The sequence below is a fragment of the Patagioenas fasciata genome, chromosome 3, assembly GCF_037038585.1.
Source record: "Patagioenas fasciata isolate bPatFas1 chromosome 3, bPatFas1.hap1, whole genome shotgun sequence".
Classification (NCBI taxonomy): domain Eukaryota; kingdom Metazoa; phylum Chordata; class Aves; order Columbiformes; family Columbidae; genus Patagioenas; species Patagioenas fasciata.
Window position 1 is genome coordinate 34202814 of NC_092522.1, and position 20360 is coordinate 34223173.

The window sequence follows — 20360 nt, forward strand, 5'->3', positions numbered from 1 at the left end:
AATAACAGCTCGAGTTCCCGGCAAGATGAGGTTCCTGCTGTGCAAAAAGCCATGTAAGTGAGAGACAATCAGGAAATCATAGATAATGATAGAGGGATCACAATCCATGTATACGAGATCAAAAATAGGAAGAAAACTAGATACATAATGAGGAGAAAATTACTCAAGCTCAAAGCAGATCAGTAGTTGAGACAAGAATGAAACCCATGTCACTACAAACACTGCTATCTCTTACTGCACTCTTTATTAAAATCATGTTCCAAAAAATCAGTTCCAGTGTCTGGAGGAAAGTTGGAGAGGAGATAATTGAGATGCAGAAGTATTATTAGTAGGCATTCATGCATAACTGTGCAATGACTTTTTTTTTTCAAGTCTACAATTTGTATGAGTATGTGCATTAGTTGTGTTTTTTAAAAAACAAACAAAACAACAACAAATAAAACTGCTTCAGCTGCTTTCTAAAAAAGTCACATGTATCTTTGTTTTAATTTGTCTTTACAAAGGCTTAAAAATAATTCTTAGATTTCAAGATATGATCTCAAACAATTCAGTAGTCTTAAACTATCACTGTGTAGCTTTCTCCATTTATATCATATAACGTATATGCTATACCGTTATCTCTCTATGAAAGCCTTTCATATACATCATCCATGTCAAGCTAAAAGCTTTTTCCTTAGTGACCTAGAGATCATCATCAGAGAGCACGGGTTTCCCAAAATGATTCAAAGAAGGCAATCTTGCCAAAACTCTGTAGCATTCCTGCTCTGCAGCCTATAGTGCAAACATCTCTAGTGTGTAACTGTCTTGGAATGATGCTCCCACTGGATGTGCTTGCTGTTGCCTTTCATGCTGCAGTGTTCTTTTGCATCCAGGGTCACAGTGCACATGTCCATGCCTCCTTGTTAGGGGAAGGTCTCAGAATTAGAAGATATTGCTATATATCTATAATTTCATAACATATTCAGAGAGGTTTTCATAATGTTTCTGTAATTAAGTGGGATAGGTGACTGCAGGCAGAATAAAACATTGGAAAGTCAGTCAGTATTTATTCAGGATACATGGCAGAGATATGAGTCTTGACATATTTCATTACGTCATTCACCTATTCACTAGCATCAGATTCTCTTTAATTTATTCCTTGTCTTTGTGATTGCTTAAAAGAATGGAAAACAAAGTAAATCTATTGATCTTTTGCAGAACGAATCTCGTCAAATATCTCAGTGCACTGCTAGCCTATCTGTATTTGGGTGATTTTTTTAGTGATTTATGGGATGTCTCCTGACAGCCACTGGAATTCTAGGGACGTGTGCCCTAGACTTACCAACTCTCTTGCATCACTTTTTTCTCTTCTTTCCAAGTCAGCTCCATTTTCTGCGTATAGCCAGACCTTTGTGCTAATGGGCTAGTTACCAGGAAAACAAAAAGACTTCTACATGTGTATTTGAGGACTCACCAGCAGGTGGTTTAGCATGTTGCAGATGCACCAGCCCTGACTACTCTGCTGTAATAACTGTGGTCAAAATACAATTTCAGGAGAACACAACCAAAAATGGGCTAATCTTGGTTGTGTGCCAGGCTGTAAGAGGGGAGGTGACATTGGTCATCATGACCTTAGAGCAGCTGAGGGTATCAATGGAGGCTTGCCAATATAATGTGAATTAGAGAGGCACACGCATAAAATCTGCACTGCAGAGTAGATCATAAACTCTGTAATAGGAATTCCATTGTGCGTTTAAGTGGTATTTTCATATGATTGCTCCATTACTTTCTCTTCTCGTCTTTCCTCCCCACTTCAAGAAGAAATATTAAATTGTTACCCATGTAGTTAAACCATCGAAGACACCTACCATAAGGGAAAAATATGATGTATAAATTCAGAAGTTGACACTTTTCCACTACCCTTTTTTTCACTCTAAAAAATCCATGTGTTCTACCACAGCATAGCCAATGTACATTGGTTATGTCATGGCTGAGTCCTAAAAAAAGCAAGCCCTGGTATGGTGGACAAGGTGGATCTTTGGGGTAAAGAACTAACCACAGGTGGGAAGCTGCAGTGCTGACCTCCCCTGCAGCTCCTGTGAATTCTGTCTACATCGACATTTTAGACAGAGATAACTGTTGCACTTTAGCAACCAGGCTATGAGCAAACCAGGTTTGCTATGTATAGCTTTAGTGCTGTGTATTTGTTCATGCTGAAACCATACTCAAGCATAGCCATAGGGAACAACAGCTTTACAGCGACTTTTTCTGGGTGAGGTTCATTGCCCAGACTGTGAATTCAGGGTGATTGTCATTGAACCTGCAGAGCTTTGATTTTGCTTCCCTTGCTGTTTGTTTTGTTGTGATGGTTTTGTGGTGTAAGGATAGGAGAAAAGCTGTGCAAAAGTGAAATACTATGGGTGGCATCCTGGCTATGTAGTCATTAAATGTTTGTGACCTCTAATTGTTCAGGTTATTCCTCCTTCCTACTTGACCCATTTCACATTCCTAGGAAAGAGACATGTTTCAGTGGAAAGGTTGTACCAGTTTACTGAATCACAAATGATCTTTTTAAAATTCATAGTTCTGTGAATTAGCTTGATGTTTATTAAATATCTGTGTACATCCATAACAGGTTAAATTGTGGACTGCTTTTGAAATAATGTTTTCGCTGTCAAAATCTTTATTGAGTGGGTTTTCTCACGTCTTCTTTCTCTTAATTTAGTGTCTTTTCCAGCTAATGAAAGCATAATCCAGGAACATGAAGTCTCACCCTCTGCTTGAAAGGAATGACTGTTGGTATGCTTGTGAAAACTACTTGGACTCAAACTCTTTTTATAATCATGACCTTCAGTTGAATATGCTGCAGCTTGTCTGATCTTGTTGCAACTCTTCCATATGTGAACAGAGCAATTAACATGCGGAAAAAAAAATAACTTGTAAAGTTATTCTGATAACATACATTTCATATCTTCTGAAATGAGACATTCTAGGAAATGCTTCTAATACTGATACAGATTCTCAGGGCGTGCAAATACAGTGAAGATGCATCAACAGGATAAACAGAAAGACAGGCCTGATGTGTTCTGCTCAGCGCAGCTCTTTCATGGTATTCGAACTAAATTTCTGTATATGTAGAATGAGATGTGTGTGATAGCAAGTGCTCATTACACTTGGTCTCAGCTTCTTAGAAACTACTACACCTTTATGAAGAGAGATCCAGTCATTGGTGCAAAGTGATCTCTGCCTGTGCTGTGGTTTTTGTTATCATAATAGAGAGAGGTGAATGAGAGGACAGTGATATGTGAGGTTAGCCACATAACCTTGTGCCTCAAACCAGTTTGTTTGATGTCTTGAGTTTCCATGTGTATTGAACAAAACAATCTGAAAAACTTGTCAGTAACAAAGGATATACAAAATACTCAAACTCTGATCATCCTGACCTAAGAATTTCTTCTTGATGATATTGTATCAAATGTGGGAATCATTTGTTCCTTACTGAAGCAAAATTCTGGATAAAATCAAATGATACCATGTAATACAAATGAGAAGGATTTCACTGTGGGCTTGAAAACATATGAAGAGGCATGAGGCACTGTTTTTGGCAGAAAATTGCAATGAAGTAAATATGTTTCATTCAGTGATATAGAAAAGCCAATCTGCATTTTTGTCCTGACAGTCTCAGACTGAAAATTGTGAATGAGCTTTGTATACCTTGAAGTTCACGTAATGAAAAATATAGCACAGTAATGTTTTCTTCCAACATATTGGTTCATGGTTGTAATAATCATTTCTGGCCTCACTTGTATTGGATGTCTGTTCTGGATTAGCTCCTCATTCTACTAAGCTAAACATATATCTATTAATTGATTTTGAAAGGATTTGTACAGTTATATTCAAACAGCATGTCATTCATTTGTAGGAAGATCAGGGTAAAATACAAAAACTAGGTTTTTGTGGCAGTGATGTTTTCTAGCCACCACCTGCATCTTTCTTTCACCTCCTCTGAGTAGCCTTCAAACCTGCTGGACAATTCCAGCCCAATTCAGTGGAGCCCTTGAGCTTGCAAAGGGCTTGAAACAGTTTTGGTGATTTTCTGTGAATTAAATTAAAATAAATAACAGAGCAGAGACAGATACCGCTTAATGCCTCAAAGCTGGAGAATCAATTTAATCCTTGTTAGGTGAAATAAAGTCCACTGAGCCTCTTGGCCTCGTGACACAGCTGATGAGGTGCCCAAGCTTTGCTGAGGTCCCTGGTTTGGAACACCCTCTGTCAGGTGCCTTCTTGTAGGGACTTCTATGCCTCTTCAAAGGCTTCCTTCATTCACATTTGGTTAGTGTGATTAATGGAAGAACTGGCAAGTTCTAACTTTCTTAATGTGTTTTCACTGATGCGAACATCAACTTAGGTTTCTTTTCGCTGTTGCAATTCATACAGTGTCATTCAGTAACCATTAGCAGACAAGGTTGGTAATCTTTGACACTGGAAAACTTATTAAGCATGTTTTGGAGGGTTTTTTAAGTGTGAGTATGTGACTGCAGGTAGAAAATTAGTCTGTCATTGAAATGGTAGTGAAAATAAAACCAGTTTGGAAAACCACCACTTAAGGTGTGCTTATTAATGGCATATGAAGTTCCTTTAAATCTTTTAGTAATTATGTGAAGAGATCTAAGAAAAAAAGTGTTTTGACTGATAGAACAATATTCCTTAGCGCAAAGTTGTACAGGCCAACTAGAAAAGCTGATTAAATGCTGTTCTATGAAGAGATAGTATTTTAAAATTTCCAATATCTTTAACTTTCAAACATAAGCGGTAATCTTTGAATAGAATAAAACATGACTTTGACTTTAAAATTATCATCCTTGATGGGTAGTAGGTCATGCTAATATTTATTAGTTCAAGGGGTCCTAATCCTGCAGCATAAGTGTTAGAACTAATCAGATCATACCACCAACATGAAGCAGGTCCACCATGTCTCCCAGGATTAGCAGTCACACGAGGTCAATGCTGAGACAGGAGACCTATGAAGAAGCATTCACATTGCTGGGGAAAAAATAAAAAATACCAGCTAGCCAGCACATTTCCAGCACAAGAGGTAGTGAGTCACTATTCCTCCCATGAGAAATACCATGCTGGTGGAGAAGCCCTGATTTAGAACTGGGAGTCATGCTGCCACTGCTCTTTGTCAGACGGGGACAGGCGGCCCACATGCTGCCGCAGGAGAACGGTGTCAGGGCAGCCTGGAATTTGGCACCTGTTGCTGGAAGCTCTTGGGTAGCTGCTTGTGCCCTTTCTCTCGTGCAGCATTGGTGCATGCTAAACACAAGGTGTTTGAGTAGTCTAGAGATGAAAAAAAACAGTAGCATCTGAAACCTAATCAAATTTCTGTGTGTTTGGGTGCACAGCTGTGGTTTTGGAGGTTCTTTTTTTCCTAATAACCCTAGTTTCCTCAGTCATCTGAAATTGAACAGTCTTACCTGGAAAGAAGTTGGAAAAGTTAAAAATAATGTGTCCAAAAGTCTCAGGAGCTACAGGCTAAACAAACAAAATCCCATGCATTTAATGACTGCATTTCAATAATGCATTTACCAGGCAATCTAAATATCTTTCTCTTTTTCTTCATTGTTTTGTTTATGTTCAAAGTTGGATAGTAGCTGCAGCGTGTTCCTTCTTATACTCTCCTTAACTTGCAGATCTTTCATTTCTCAGCCTTTCTGTTAGGAGACAACCACAGCCCTTTCTACCTTCATCCTGAACCCTCATGCTGCAACTCCATACTGGCTCATGCTGTTGGCCAACAGAGTATTCACAATGCAAGTCCATTAAAATAGCAATAGTAGCAGAAATGTGGCCAGACCTGTTTTGCCTTAGCAGATGGGGCCTTGCAAAATAGTCATAGCTTCAGGAAGAAAGCGCCTGAGTTGCTAAGGAGGGTTTCTCAAATAATCTTTCTGTTGAAAAGAAGCACTTGTTATGAACTCTACCTTTTGTCTTCTGTGGCTTAATCCACTCACTTTCGTTCCCTGTGATTTATTTAATATCACTTTATCAGTTGGAGAGAGACTTGCTAGCATATCCATGCAATCTCAGATTGCTCCGTACTTGTCCTGTTAAGAAACTGGGTGATTTACATCTATGCTGCCAAAAAGACATGGAAGTTTTTATGAATCTGAGAAAGTAAAAGCTTCTATTTCCTTCTTTGGCCGTGAAGGCGTATTTCAACACATGCTAGGCTTTTAAATCTAAGCAAATACCTTTGGTTGTTGTTTCAGAAGTGTTTGGAATTTGAGGCTTTACTGGAAGTACGTTTATTTTTAATCAATAGGATTTAGGTGCACCGGCATTGGCACAGTTTTTCAGATGGATTTATCTGCACTTCTTTTCATGTAACACCTTCACAAATCTTAGTGATGGTTTTCTGGAAAAAGTAGCTATTGGGGATTAATTACCTTGATAGGCTTTGAGGAATTTGTCATCTTATTCTTTTAGCTTCAGCAAGGAGATAACACTTTTCACAAATATGCTCAGTATGAACACCTGAAAATAATACATGTTGTATTTGTTCTCAGCTAGTCCAGAGGTTATTTGCCCTGGATAACTAGTGGTTGAAATGCAAGTGCGGTCTTGTTTCTCTTGCACATAACTACACTTCTGAATTTGAATTCTACTTTCAACAAATATTCACTTACCTCTTTCTGCTTTAGTAACACTTCCTGTAGCAAATTCATTCTGTGTGTGTGAAAATACTATGGTAGGACATGGAGAACAAAAAGACTGTAGATGTAGTTGCAATGTAATGCATTTAAAAATGTGTATGGAATTTCATTTTTATTTTGCAGTATTAGCCCAAATGACTGAGAGAAAAACAGAAGGCCCAAAGCCATGTCCCTTTATGTCCATTCTTTATGCATGAAGTAAATATTACAAACATAAACAATATAAATATATGTACCTACTTGTTAAGTCCATATTCCTTTTTAATGGAATTTTGTAGATAGAGGATGTGGATTTTAGTTTACCTGCACTTAGAAAGTACTTGGTTTACAAGTGACAGTCTCTTGCATTTATGTAGACCTTTTATCCCCTATACCTATAAAGTTCTTACAATGTAGGTGAAAGTTACTATGACCTTTTTACAATTGCGAGAAAGAAAACTGTGTTTTAGTGCCTCGACAGAGCTGATGAAGAAAATATTTTTTATATATATATTTTATAGGAAAATTTATCTACATTGAAGGAAGGCATATATCCCTCTTGAAATACATTAATGTGCTTTCTGACGTATCACTTTATGACTTTATCATTTTACTTTGGGAGTCAAAGCGCTATTTTGTTTCTGGTATCATCTTAGACATGCGCAGGAGGGACACAAAGTTAGTTTTCAGTATGTCAGTGTGCCTCCATTAGGTACCACTCAGGTAATTGTAACATTTCATCAAACAAAAGGAGACAAAATGTAAAAGAAAATGCTTGTTCCGAATCCCTGAACATGTACATGCCTGAAATATGCTGCTAACATGGAAAACACATACAGTGCAGGGTCTCGGGGCAATAACTGTGGGGAATGTTTTCAACTGTAAGAGTTACACTTTTCTACACACAAATGGTCACAGAGAGTCACTATCATAAGGTCCCTGATGACAAGTCGGACTCCCCAAGGCTGTCTCTAATTAATACATCTTATCCCAACCACAGCATGGATGTTTGCACTTTGTTTGCGCAGCTTCACTGCAAGACTGAGGTTCTTTAGACTTCAGTGGTGAAATCCTGAGGCCACTGAAGTTAAGAAGAGTTTCTGAGGTGGATTTCTCTGGTGCCAGAATTTCACACTTTACCATGATGCTTTGGACAACATTTGGCTTCATTAGGAAATCTGAGTTGCCAATGTGGAGCTCAAGGATTTTGGCCTGAGAGCTGTTGCGAGGTCTGCATCTGATTTTAAAGTTGAGTGTAGCCAGATATAAAGAACCAGTTAACTTTTTTGAGTTGAAACAGTAGGCTATATTGTGGGGCAATCAATTAAATCAGTTCACTCTTTGCCTCTGAAATGAGATATTATGTTCAAACCTAAGAGGGAACAGCCATACCACCTACTATGCCAAAGCCGCCTTTAAACTAGGCCTAATCTCAGCTTCCTGCTTTATCATCATATTGCTACTTCTTCGCCTGTCAGAGACCTGGTAGCCTCTGGGAACTCATTTTTAGTACCGCTTCTGTGGCCTCTCCTGAACTCATTTCTAGTACTTGCTCCTGTAGCTTCTCTCATACATCTGTTATTCTTTGTGTGAAGTAGCTCCTCTTTTTTTTGAATCATTCCAGAAAACTCAGCTTTTTTGGGGGGGACGGAGAGGAGGGAGAGCAGTTTTTATTTTACTGTGCTGTTTTACCATTCACCTTATTTGTATTTTTCTTCTCAGAAAACCAAAAGGGATGTAAATAACTTTGATCAAGACTTTACACGAGAAGAACCAGTATTAACGCTAGTGGATGAGACAATTATAAAACAAATCAATCAAGAAGAATTTAAAGGGTTCTCTTATTTTGGAGAAGAGCTGCTGCCATAGACAACGTTAGGCTGACAGATGAATAATGCTGCAAGAAGTGATTCTGAAGAGATCATCAAATTACTGAGACTCAATAGATCAAGAACTACTTCTCTTACCCTGAGCCCATATCCCCAGTTAAAGTATATATTTATTGGTTTTTTTTCTTCATTTAATCTTCTGGCCTGAAAGCTCTCTTAATTTCTGTCTCACAAAGCAATGCAAAATAATTTTGTATCAGAAATTGTAGATGTAACACACTGCTGTGTATTTGCAGCTTTTCTTTTATTCCTGAGTTCTCCCCAGAGGACAAATTTGCATCTTTTCCATGGAAAATGAAGCCGTGCTATTAAAAGTGATTTAACAGATCACATTCTGTAATCGTCATATATACTTAAGCCAAGAAGGTGAGAACTTTCTTCTGCAGTGGTGGTTATGGTGAGATCTTTACTCAGATGTGGAACAAATAAATAATATGTTGCCCTTTGGTAAGCAAAGAAGTCTGCCTTTTTGGAGGTGTAATACTCAATTATGAGTTTGTTGTTGTGAGATACAAACTTAAATAAAGCTGTCCAGAAAAAAGAAGCACATCAGTTCAGGCTTTTGATGAAGTTCCTTGTGCCATTTGTGGAAAACTCTTGGGAATAAGAAGAGTCGCAAAGGTAACTGAAATTTTAGTTAAAGCGGGAAATAGAAACTATATGGATAGTTACTGAAGGGCTAAAGAATAAAAAGCCTATAGTACTCTAACACAGCTATATGTAGGCATTTTACGATTTTTCAGGCAATTGGGTGTACTATCCGTGTTACCAAATTTACTATCCGTTTAAATGAACCATTAATGTGATGGCAAGCTTGCAAAAGTTTACGGTTAATTTGACATAAAAAATTAATTCTAAACATTGTATATTTGCCTTTTCCATTGTAGCTAAGTTGATAAATAATTTCTTATTTATATTTATTTTCTCAGCAGTGTGTTACTTTTGCACACTTTTACGAAACCATAATACTACTGTGTTTGTTGTTTTTTATGTTTAAAATCTAAAGATAAATCTGCTTTTAGAAGACACAAAATAAGGCTACACATGCATTATGTGGAAGTGTGTTAAAAAACTGAAGATCAAACATTCACAAACTGACATTATTGAAAGTTGTAAATTGAATTTTTTTTGTGTATGAATTGAAATGGTAACTCATGTGGACAATATTGCTAATGTGAAGTTACCTCCTGTAGATACGCTAACAGTGTTATTTACTTATATTTCCAGGAGTACCCTGTGGTTTGTTTTTTATTTCTTTTTTGTGTACATGTATCGCTGAGGTCATTTTATTATATATTTTACTGGACTGAGTGAGCGGTCATTGAAATCCATTTTAATTGTTGCACATGGATTTCCAGCTGCACAAAAATATATATACATGTGATTGGCAAAGTGGCACTAAAGCTTTTTTGCCTTTTGTACAGGTGAGATTTTGTATATAGTGTTTGCTGCAAGGCCTGTGGAATTCATTGAATATAGAGGTATCAACTGCTGCATGTTCAGGCATACTATTAAAATGTTAGTCTATGAAAGAATAATTATAATAATGTCCATGTGCAATACTCTTGTATGTGTATTGGTTCAAGTTACTGTCGGAGAGATGAGGTTTTTTTGTTATAAAAGATGTAGACATATATTAAGCTATACTAAATCTCTTGTATAGTTCTCTTCAACTCTATTATGACATGATAGAGCTCGGAAAGAGAAAGGAATGTTACAAATCGTGGTGGACAAAGCGTGAATCATTGGCTTTAAGAGATAATCTTGGTCTCAAGCAGATGAGTTAGTTTGTGTCAGTTTTGCGTCTGGCTGCTCATGGCCTTTTACTGATGACAACATTCAGTTCCATTTTGTTTTGTTTTTAAAACTCAGGTGTAATTATTATATATATTCTTATGATGATTTCAAAATATTAAATATTATGATATATCAATTAATGTGTTGTCTGGCCTACAGGTGTAATAATGGATCAAGCCTTTAGTTTAATTTAATTTATCTTCAGTAATCTTTTGTACTGGGAAAAAACTAGCTTCTGGAGCTGAGTACCAGCACAGAAACATCTTAATGATTGCATCATCTCAATGTTTAAATTTCTTTCTCTTCTAGAAATGTATTGTAGAACTGCCCATCAATTTGTGTCTCGCCACTGGCTCTCTTTATTTCTCATCGCAGTTAGCTTTTGACATCCAGGCAAGACTGATCACAATGCTAAAGCGTTCTTTTCCGTAGGTGAGTAGATGGCTAGGAAGACAAGTTATCGGATAGTGCACTACTGTTTGTACAACAAGAGGCCTTTACACGAAACTCTGAGCATTTATTCTGAAGGAATAAAAGCATCCCATAAAGCTTTTGTTAGCCAGCTAGGTAGTCTGTATTCCCATTTCTAACCTAAAGAGAATTAGCAAACGTTTGTATTTCAAGAGGCCTCAGCACCTGCAGTGTTTGGTAGGATGCTAAGAGCAAAATCAAGGAGATAAAAACTTTTGCATGGGCAGGTATTTCTTCAATATAAATAGTTAGATCCTCTGCATTGGGCTTACATCAGAAGGTTTGTCTGTTGCCCTGAACATTTTTTGAAGATAACTCTTAAAAATGGACATTCTGTTACATTTCTGCCTGTTCTGTAAAATCCTTCCTGTTCCTTCTTTGTAAAATGAGTGCAAAATGCCAAAAAGATTATTAATAATAATAATAATAATTATAAAGAATCCATTGTTTCTTGTTTTTCCTCCCAAATAGACCTTATTAAGAAATGCAAACACGTTTTTCTCCATAGCATGAAAAATAATTCTCTCAAAAAAAGGCTTACAACTTACCTCTTTTTAAATTATGTGCAGAGTTGTTCTGGCTAAATATAAAACGTATTCAGTTGGGGGGTAGTTGTTTTGGGTTTTTTTTATTGTGAGGATTTATTTGTACAGAATTTTTTTTCTTATGGATGTGATTTGAATCTCTTGCCATTCATTAGTGTTATTTCATCGTAAACATTATTACTGTGCCAAATGTACTGTATTCAAAAGGATGTGAATGTGTATTGTTTCGGAACCTAATAAATACAATGATGTTAAATCTTATGTTTTTCCCCAAAGTTCTCCTGAGTATTTCCTAATGAGGAAGGAACAAAGATGGAGGATGCATATTTTTCCTGTTACATGTTGTGCGAAATACCGTGAGCTTGGCTTTTAGGAGTGGACATTTTGCAAAGGCAGGATTTGCTAACAGGAGCCTCATCTGAGACACACTATACACACAGGTAACAGTGAGTGAACACTATTTATCTCGGGCAATATAACATTTACCTTAAAAACACCAAGCAGGTGAGTTTGCAGACTTCTAATTACGAGTCACAGAATGGTCACTGAGTTCTGACTGATCCCAGCATTCTGCTTAGCTCCATTATTAAACCTTACCTCAGTAGGGCGCTTTGTGTGCAAACATGTGAGACTGCTTTAGTCGTTAACTGGATTGATTAGAGGGATTAATAGTATGCATAAGTTTAATTGATTAATTAGGGTCATAGAGCTTATTGAGTTATTTAACTTAATCTGTCAATGTGACATTATCCGAAATATTTGAATACTTCATCATGTTTCAATTTGCACCTTAAATACTTTCCATTTTCATGGAAAAAATTCTTCTGTTCAGTAGGTCATCTATCAGCATACTCTGGCAGTAATTCCAGTTAACAATCTCCAGTTAGTATACCTAGCTAGTAGATATACTAACTAACCTTAAAAAAAATAATAATTTGAAGAATACTTAAAAATTGCAGCTTTTGCATAAAATTCCTTCATGACGAGTCTTCTCAAAGTCACTGAATGTGTTTGGAGCCTGGGAGCCTATTCCAAATCCTGTGTGTTGACAACATTAGCATAAGCTTTGTCACACAGATTTTGCCAGTTAAACATCTGTGTAACATTTGATTTTCTGGGTGTGTTTTGCAACCTTAAAAGCTTATAAAGAACTTAACCATCATCTTGCAAACAATGAGCGTCGCTGGTCTCCAAATACATCAATCCATGTTGTGTTTTCTTGTAATGCTGCAACCGATGTCTGTTAAGAAGAGTTTTTATCCTTACTGGTGGACTGCAAAATTTGGAAAGATGGCAGTCTTTTGAAGAGGAATGAGTTGTAAGTCTGGTCAACTGTCCATGCTGTAAATGTGGTACCAAAAGTGCAGACAGAGAATCTCAGCATGTATCTGTCGTCTTCTGTGGCCTTCCACTCAAGGGATGATAGATCACTTTACAGTCAAAAATGTTTTTAGCCTCCTAGCAGTCCAGTCAGGTCCATGAGTAAATCAATATGATAAGCACCTGAACAAACTGATCAAAATCAGAATAATTATCCAGTGGTGAACTGAAGTGTTGAATATCCTAACAGAAGCTACAGAAATTCAATTTGAGTCTTCACCTATATATCGTCTTTAAGCAAAAGAGTATTTGAATTAAAAACACGTGGGATGAACGTGCCTCATCCCAAGCATGAGGAGAAGATGAGAATGTATTAGATCAGAGTGGACCTCTTTTAGGAACAAGATACTTTCGTCTGAGTAACAAAAATAAGGTATTCATACAAACAAAAGAAGGAATGCGCAGCCATACTGGGTCAAACCAAACATAACTCAGGTTGCACTTGGCAATGGTCAGTAGCTTAAGCAGTAATGTGCACTGATCAGAAATTGAGAAGTCAGCTTTGACTGGATAACAAATTGAAAATACCTGTGGAAAAAATCTGAGAACAAGAAAGCATGCGATGGTATTCTGCCTGCAGCAGTTTGACTCCGTGATGTTATGAAGTAGATGGTCATGTCTGTATTTATAGTTAGTATCTCTGAATTAACTTTCATTAATCAGTTTTTGAACAATGTCAAGTTCTGGCGTGCAACACATTCTGTGGGAAAGAGCTACACAGCTTAACTAATCACTGTATTAAAAATTCTCTTCTTTTGTTTATTCTGACTTGGCTGTGATTTCATTTTATGCTACCTGGTTGTTTCTTTGAAAGAGGATAAATAATCATTTGCTGTTCACCTTTTCCATGCCACTCAGAATTTTATAGGTCACTGATACATCTTCAGAGTTATTTTTCAGACTGAGAAGTCTTCCCCTGTCTGTCAAAAGGCTTCATAAAGATACAATATATTTCGTCATCTGTGTCAACTTTGTCTGAATCTTTTCTGGTTCTACTGTATCCCTTTTGAAGATGGGGAGTAGGATGACATATAATATTCAGTATGTGGATGCAATGTGGATTATTACAATGACTAGTGTGTTCTGTTTTGTTTTCTGCCACAGTTTTACGATTTTTTTTCTTAATCTAAGTTTGTTCTCAATTATTTCACAGGCCTTCTCAGATTAATGTCAGTTGTAAATCTAATTTGCATGCTCTCTATTAGATTCTCCAGTCGTCATGAAAATAGGTTCTGCCCGGGACATAATGAAAATAGGAATTTAAGCAGTGCAAAATGCTGCTTCAGGGCAGGCTTCCATTTCAGCAGTAAAACTTCGATGGTCACCTTCTCAGTATGGTTTTCCCACTGCTTATGTACCCCCAATATATAGCTATGTTTAGACTGTCTTTCCCTACCTTGCTTATTAGAACATTGCGCGCAAGAAAACCAAGATATAGGACGTGCTCTGCTACCCTCCCATCAAAACAGGCTCTTACTGTATTCTCAAATATCCCTCCTTTTGACACATTAGCTACAATGAAGGGGAAAAAGATAAAGGTTTTCTTAGCACATTGGGAAAATGTATATATGTGCCAAAATAGTTTCCACTCCATCTTTCCTTTTACCTCATCGTTGCTGTGGAAGCAGGAGATAAGAGCAGCAGCCTGAGGTGGAACACAAGCTGCCACTATAAATATTGTGAAATGATTATGCAAGACTGTCCAAAATTTGGAAAAGCATTAAAGAACTTTCACATTTGGACACTAATCATTAATCCTTGGAAAATAGGAAGAAAGTCAGTGACCTGGAGTCTACTGCTGATTTGGGCACTGGATTAAGAACTGAATTGAGCATTGCGTGCACTTGTCATCACCATCCAATACTACCAGTTTGAACTAGTGCCTTATGTACTACAGGAGGCAACACAAAGATAAGACTAAATCTGCTAGTAACAGCAAGAGTCAATGGCAGGCTGATGCTCGTGTGTTTCAACGTACATTCTATTTTCTCTAAACCTATCAAGACAAAATGTTACCCAAAGGTGCCATGCATCTAGGATTGGTGTCACAAGTGGAAAGTAAAGAACAAGAGTCCTGCTTTTGGCATACATGAGCTGTTAGGTTAGTTTGGTCACCTTCTGTAGCTGTACTCTTGACAACCTTTTAGGAATAGGCCAGATATTTCTGGAGTGGCAATAAATACATCCCTGTTCAAATATGTCCATCAGATGGTGACAATTACAAAGTGGGAGAGACTTGAATATCAACACAAAGAAGTGTGTCTAAATGTCAGAAATGCACTTGTTAGTTGTGCTTTCACATAGAAAAAAAATAAGTACGGTTACCTAAGCAACCTTCTGTTGTCATTGACAAAAGTGGCATGGAGCTTGAGACTTTGAAATTGTGCAAAGAGAGAGATACTTTTGTGGCCATATCACAAATCAGCAAACTGAAACAAGGTGCTATGATGATGATTTGCATGTTAATGTGTTAGCATAAAATCAGCAGAAGTGCTAGGAAAAAAGCATGAGTGAAACCAATCAGTGCTTTCACTGTACTGGCATTTCTGAGCACTAGGTGTTTTCAAACCATGCTTAACTAAATACCTGGTGGTGGTCTCCCAGGAAAGGGACTGGAGTCCTCTTCATTCCTCTTTTCAGTTGCTAAGCCAAAAGACAGTCAAATGTCGTGTGCTATCGGATACAGTAGTTGATGCACAAGGGATGTGGTTGTTTGGTTTTACAGTGAGATAATATTTTTATTGAAACATGGTCACACCCAGGCAAAGTTTGAGAACCTCTGTGTTCTAGGAAAGCTATTTACACAGTCTTTGCTACATCAAAAAAAGAACATTTTCTGTTGATTTCTGGTTAATGAGCAGTGAAAAGTAGGCAAAGATATCAGGCACACAGAGGCACATTTTTCTAAATAATGGTGTGGTTGATTAAGGTGAGCACATGGAGGGCCAAAGAGATTATGCAAATCTCGCTTAGGTAAATGTTTATGTTAGGGTGGGGATCACTGTCCCGTTTAGAAGCAAACTTAAGACCTTTAAACTTTATTTGTTGCGATAATGCAAAGACATTTTTTCTTTGATTAAATGATATGATAACCCCTTACATTCTAGTGTATTGCAACTACTCTTACTATCCTTCCATTAAGGTCAGGAGCTGAACTTCCCAGATCCTGAATTCTGCAGTTTTGAGGCCTGTTCAGGGTTTATGATGCTGCTCGACTGAAGTACAGGGTTGTGTGAAATCCTCAAACACCACTTCCGACGTGAGGCACTGGGTGACCCCAAGATCAGTTCTCCTGGTGTGCAGGCATCTCGCTAGTGTTCTAGAGCATTTTTTTTTCCACTTTTCCATTCCCAAATACAGGGCCGACTTTTTAAGCAGCCATCACCACACAACTTTGTGGGCACTCTGAAACACAGTCTATGATGCGTGATCCCATTTAAAGCATCTCTGGTCATAGAACAGCCTGCTAAAATCGTCAGTGTGTTCCGTCTACCAAATGTGGGCCATAAAGTCCTGATCCAAAGTCCATGTTACAAGGAGTCCCTCATATTGTTAATTGCACAGTCATCTTGCACTGTAGATGTTAGATTACCATGGCCCTACCTCCCGCTGCACATCACCACTGCTGGCTTGGTCAGGCAGCAGCTGGACACATACTGACTTCAGCGGGAGAAGAAATAGAAAACAGTGCAGAACACCATTATTCTGACAAGTTGAAGGGCTACAAAAGCAGCATTAAACCATCAGTCTTCTTCCTCCAGAAGGAATCGACTTACATACAACATCCTTTCAGTCCATCCATGCTGAAAGCCTGTGTGCTATCAGCCATTAGCCTTCTGAGAGACCCGTACCAAGTGGTGACCTGTCAAGATGCCCATCTCAGTCCTGTTACCCTTTTTCTCATTTGCTTGCTCAGGGATAAAAGTAACACACCACAGGAATATTTTGCAGCAGGTAATAATACAGCCACCATGTACTTGGTTGACCCACTCTGAGAGGATCTCCAGCTGAAACACTTCAAGTATGAGAGCTTTACTGATGTTTTTGTTCTTAGTAATATTCCTGCCTGTGTTGGGAGAAGAGTCTGGGGGATGAAGAGGAGCGGAGACTATTAATTTTCATTTACTGAGCTGTCTAGCAATAATTTGAACCACCCACACAGCTGCACAAGTTGATTTCAGAGCCAGGGAGGTTACCAACACCAATAAAAACACAGTTGTCATATAGTTTAGACATTATGCATGGCCAAAAAAACTCCTGCTATATTACTCACATGCAAATAGAAAGTATTTCTATAACCTCTGACCCTGCTTGTAAACAGCAGATTCCAGGAATTCTGCTGGAAACCATACATTACTAAGGCGAAATTGTACTTAGCAATAAACATGCTTTCCTCAGTGCAAGAATCTGGAAGTGGAAGAATGCGAGACCTTGAGATGCGCTGCTGATTATGGGGAAACCGCGGAGGCCACCTCCTGCCCGACAGCTGGGAAAACACCCACCCTTGGGAGCTCCTGGTGGAAATATGTAACCCAGAGATGTTGTTGTGCGTGAGCCCCTCGTTAACACACTATCAGGCATCCGCAGGTGGCGGCTGTGCCGTGCCAAGGGGGAGAGGACACGCGATTCGAGCTTGCTCTGGCATGAAACGGGAAGTCGTCGAAGGAATTCAAAGAACTGAGTGGAAGGACAGGACGGTCATTTTAATGGCAGCAGGAGGACTGAGGAGCAAGTAGGTGAGAATGGGAAAGACAGAAAATGCAGCAGCAGTCCAAAATGAAAAATGCCCTTGGAATGGGGGAGATGTCCAGTGATCAAAGAGAATGGTGTGAAGATTGCTGAAAGGTGATTGAGGGAGGAAACGTGAATCTTGGATAGAAGCTAAACATAGGACTGAACATGAAGAATTCAAAGTGGATGTCTATGCTTCAAAGACATTGTCCCAAGGTATGCCCAAGCTGCTTTTAAAATAGCTAGCGTGGGTACCATTAGTTCAGCAGTGCGGCCTCATGGCCAAATACTTATTTGGCACCTGAGGAGGGGAGAATTCAGCATGGCTGCAAGCTGGCTTAAAGCTAATCCAGGGTATTTATACACAATTTCAAGTCATAGTGCTGCCCTATACTGGATGCACATCTAAATAAAAAGCCAAAGGTTGTGTGCATGGAATGACATGGTCTCTTCCATAAGGATTACTGCTTGGCCACCATCTCGTTCCCAAAAGTGTGTTCATAATGCTCTTGCATTTAGCTCTTTCAAGGGAAGGGCATAATTTTTAAAACCAGTAATAAAATGCTTTTGAAACACTGCAGGAAATCCAAGCTTTACGGCCTCAGTGTTAAAAATCTAGATATAGTGCTAGGGCTTTCCCCCCAAAAAAGCAAAAAGCTGGATCATTCTAATATAAACCAGAACCAACCTCTATTATTGGTGTTCTATATGTTCTCATACAATTAAAATATACGTGTTTTTTCATGATGGAAACATTAACAAAAGGTAGGGAGATCATAAGGTAAAGAATTACAATGCCAGTCTACGCTATTAGCCCGCTGCTATCAGGATACTGCACCAAATGGGCACACTGATTTTTTTTTAGTGTTGTCCTTCCTGTTCATTCAGCAATATAATAACTCTTTTCACACATCAAAGGCAAGAGGGCAAAACAATGCAACAAAATAAATATGCAATCTGTTTATAACTTGTTAACTTCCAACCAGTAGATAGAAAATTATGCTAGAGCAAATGTTTTATGTCTTCGGAGTGTATTTTAGTTAATCAACATTTAGACTGCTGCTCTATGTTTGCTTGATCTTTCAGAATAGAAAACTAGCATAATGTTACTGGTAGACCAAGCCGACAAAAGGGGCGCTTTGCAAAATCTTTTTTTTTGTTTGATTTGGTTTGTTTGGGACTTTTTTTAGCCCGAAAGGCCTCCATAGGTGTCATGTGCTGTGGTAGCTAAGCCAGCCTGACAGCTCGTGGTGGCTGAAAGGGGTGATCCTGCCCATCTCTCCCTGCTCTCAGCCACGTGAACCCAACCTCCTGGGCACTGTGAGCTGAGATTCAAGTGTGCTATGTGCTGTGCTCCATTCCTCCTCTCTGCTTACCAGTTCCCTGAAAAACTTTTATGGGAAACAGTGTAGATCAACACCCACTCATAGGCAGTTGTGTAGAGCCTGCTAAGCCCACTCCACAGCACAAGGAGGGCAGTCACCCTTCCTGCCTCTTGGACTTTCCTGTTTGGCTACAGGCTTTGTGCTGGCTCTGGTAATTGCATGACCTCTCTGATAGGAAATTACTCACCTGTTTTTTTTTTCTCTCTGCCATTTTAGAAGGCTGAATTAGTTCATAAAAGGGTTGGTGCATGCTGGACCACTGAAGGCAAGTGGTGTGGTTGTGGAACTAGGAATGGCAAGGTGGGAGAAAGAGGAAAGGTTGTTCTTTGGGTTAGTAGGGCTGGGCAGTTCATCTCAGGTCATCTTATCCCTCCTTAACTAAACAGGCTCAGGGACACCATTGCAAAGTGAGAAATAACTAAAGGACAATCCTGTGCTGCAGGAAACCACGCTGGTGAATTGGTGAATCAGTGGGGTGTTGCCCTGTCTTTGAATCTGTGCTGGTCCAGTACTGGCATGATGAATTAGAGGATGCGGTTGCTGAAAAGGTAACAGTTCAAACGTAGTGATTCAAATGAAACATGAAGTTCTTGAAACTGCATTACCAAAAAAAAAAAAAAAAAAATAAATAAAAAAGACCACAGTTTTCAGGGGTAATAGTCTATAGGGAATTAGATGATAAATTACAGAAGTTAAAATGACCCACCCAAGAAAAATGAGAATTGCCAATGATTCCAGTAAAAAAAATATCTTGTCCTCAGGCAAGCAGCCTACATTACCTCCAGGGCTGAATAACAGCCACTCCTCCCACTCAAACATGAACAACATCCAACAGGCTATGACTTACTAGCATACCCCCTGTAGCCTTCACACTGGGACCAGAATCCAGACTTATGCCAGGGACTGTGTGATCACAGGCACACATTCCTGATGCACTTATCAGTCTCCCACAGAGAACCTGTGGGCTTGCAGAAATGGTGCAGGTCAGCACCCACTCTCCTATTTGGTGGCTGTGGAAAGTAATAAATTATGGGGCTGACAAAAATGTAGCAACGTAGCCGAAGGTTTTTGTGGTGATAGTTGTTTTTTGTTTGTTTGTTTGTTTGGGGTTTTTTGTGTGTTTTGGCTTGGTTTGGTTTTTTACAAGCAGGTGTTCATGGATTTTTTGTGGCGATGAGAAACGACACATACAGGACGCAGACAGAGACGCACACACACAGAGTTCTTGTTAGCAGCGAGAGCAGAGCCAGGCAGAGCTGAGCCAGGCTGAGCTGACTTTTATTAACAGTTCTCATTTATAGATTTACAGATACAGACCTGGACTAAGAGGTTAGGCAGGGTGTTTTTTCAATAATTGTTATGCCAAAACACTCATGTTGTGTCAGTTTTCAGCCACCTTCCCACACATATCTTGTGGGCGGCATTCCAACCCACTCATTCACATGCCCAGGCCCAACATTCACACATCATACATATGGGGGCAAT

General features: G+C 38.8%; 1 protein-coding gene across 1 annotated transcript in view; it reads left to right on the forward strand.

The window, feature by feature from the left end:
• PRKCE (protein kinase C epsilon) overlaps nucleotides 1-11640 on the forward strand; it is a 296138-nt gene extending 284498 nt beyond the window's left edge. Inside the window, exon 15 of the mRNA XM_065833837.2 lies at nucleotides 8400-11640. Within this exon, the coding sequence (XP_065689909.1) occupies nucleotides 8400-8546 (147 nt within the window). The 3' untranslated portion in view covers nucleotides 8547-11640. The remainder of the gene's footprint in view (nucleotides 1-8399) is intronic.
• Nucleotides 11641-20360: the final 8720 nt, after the last annotated feature.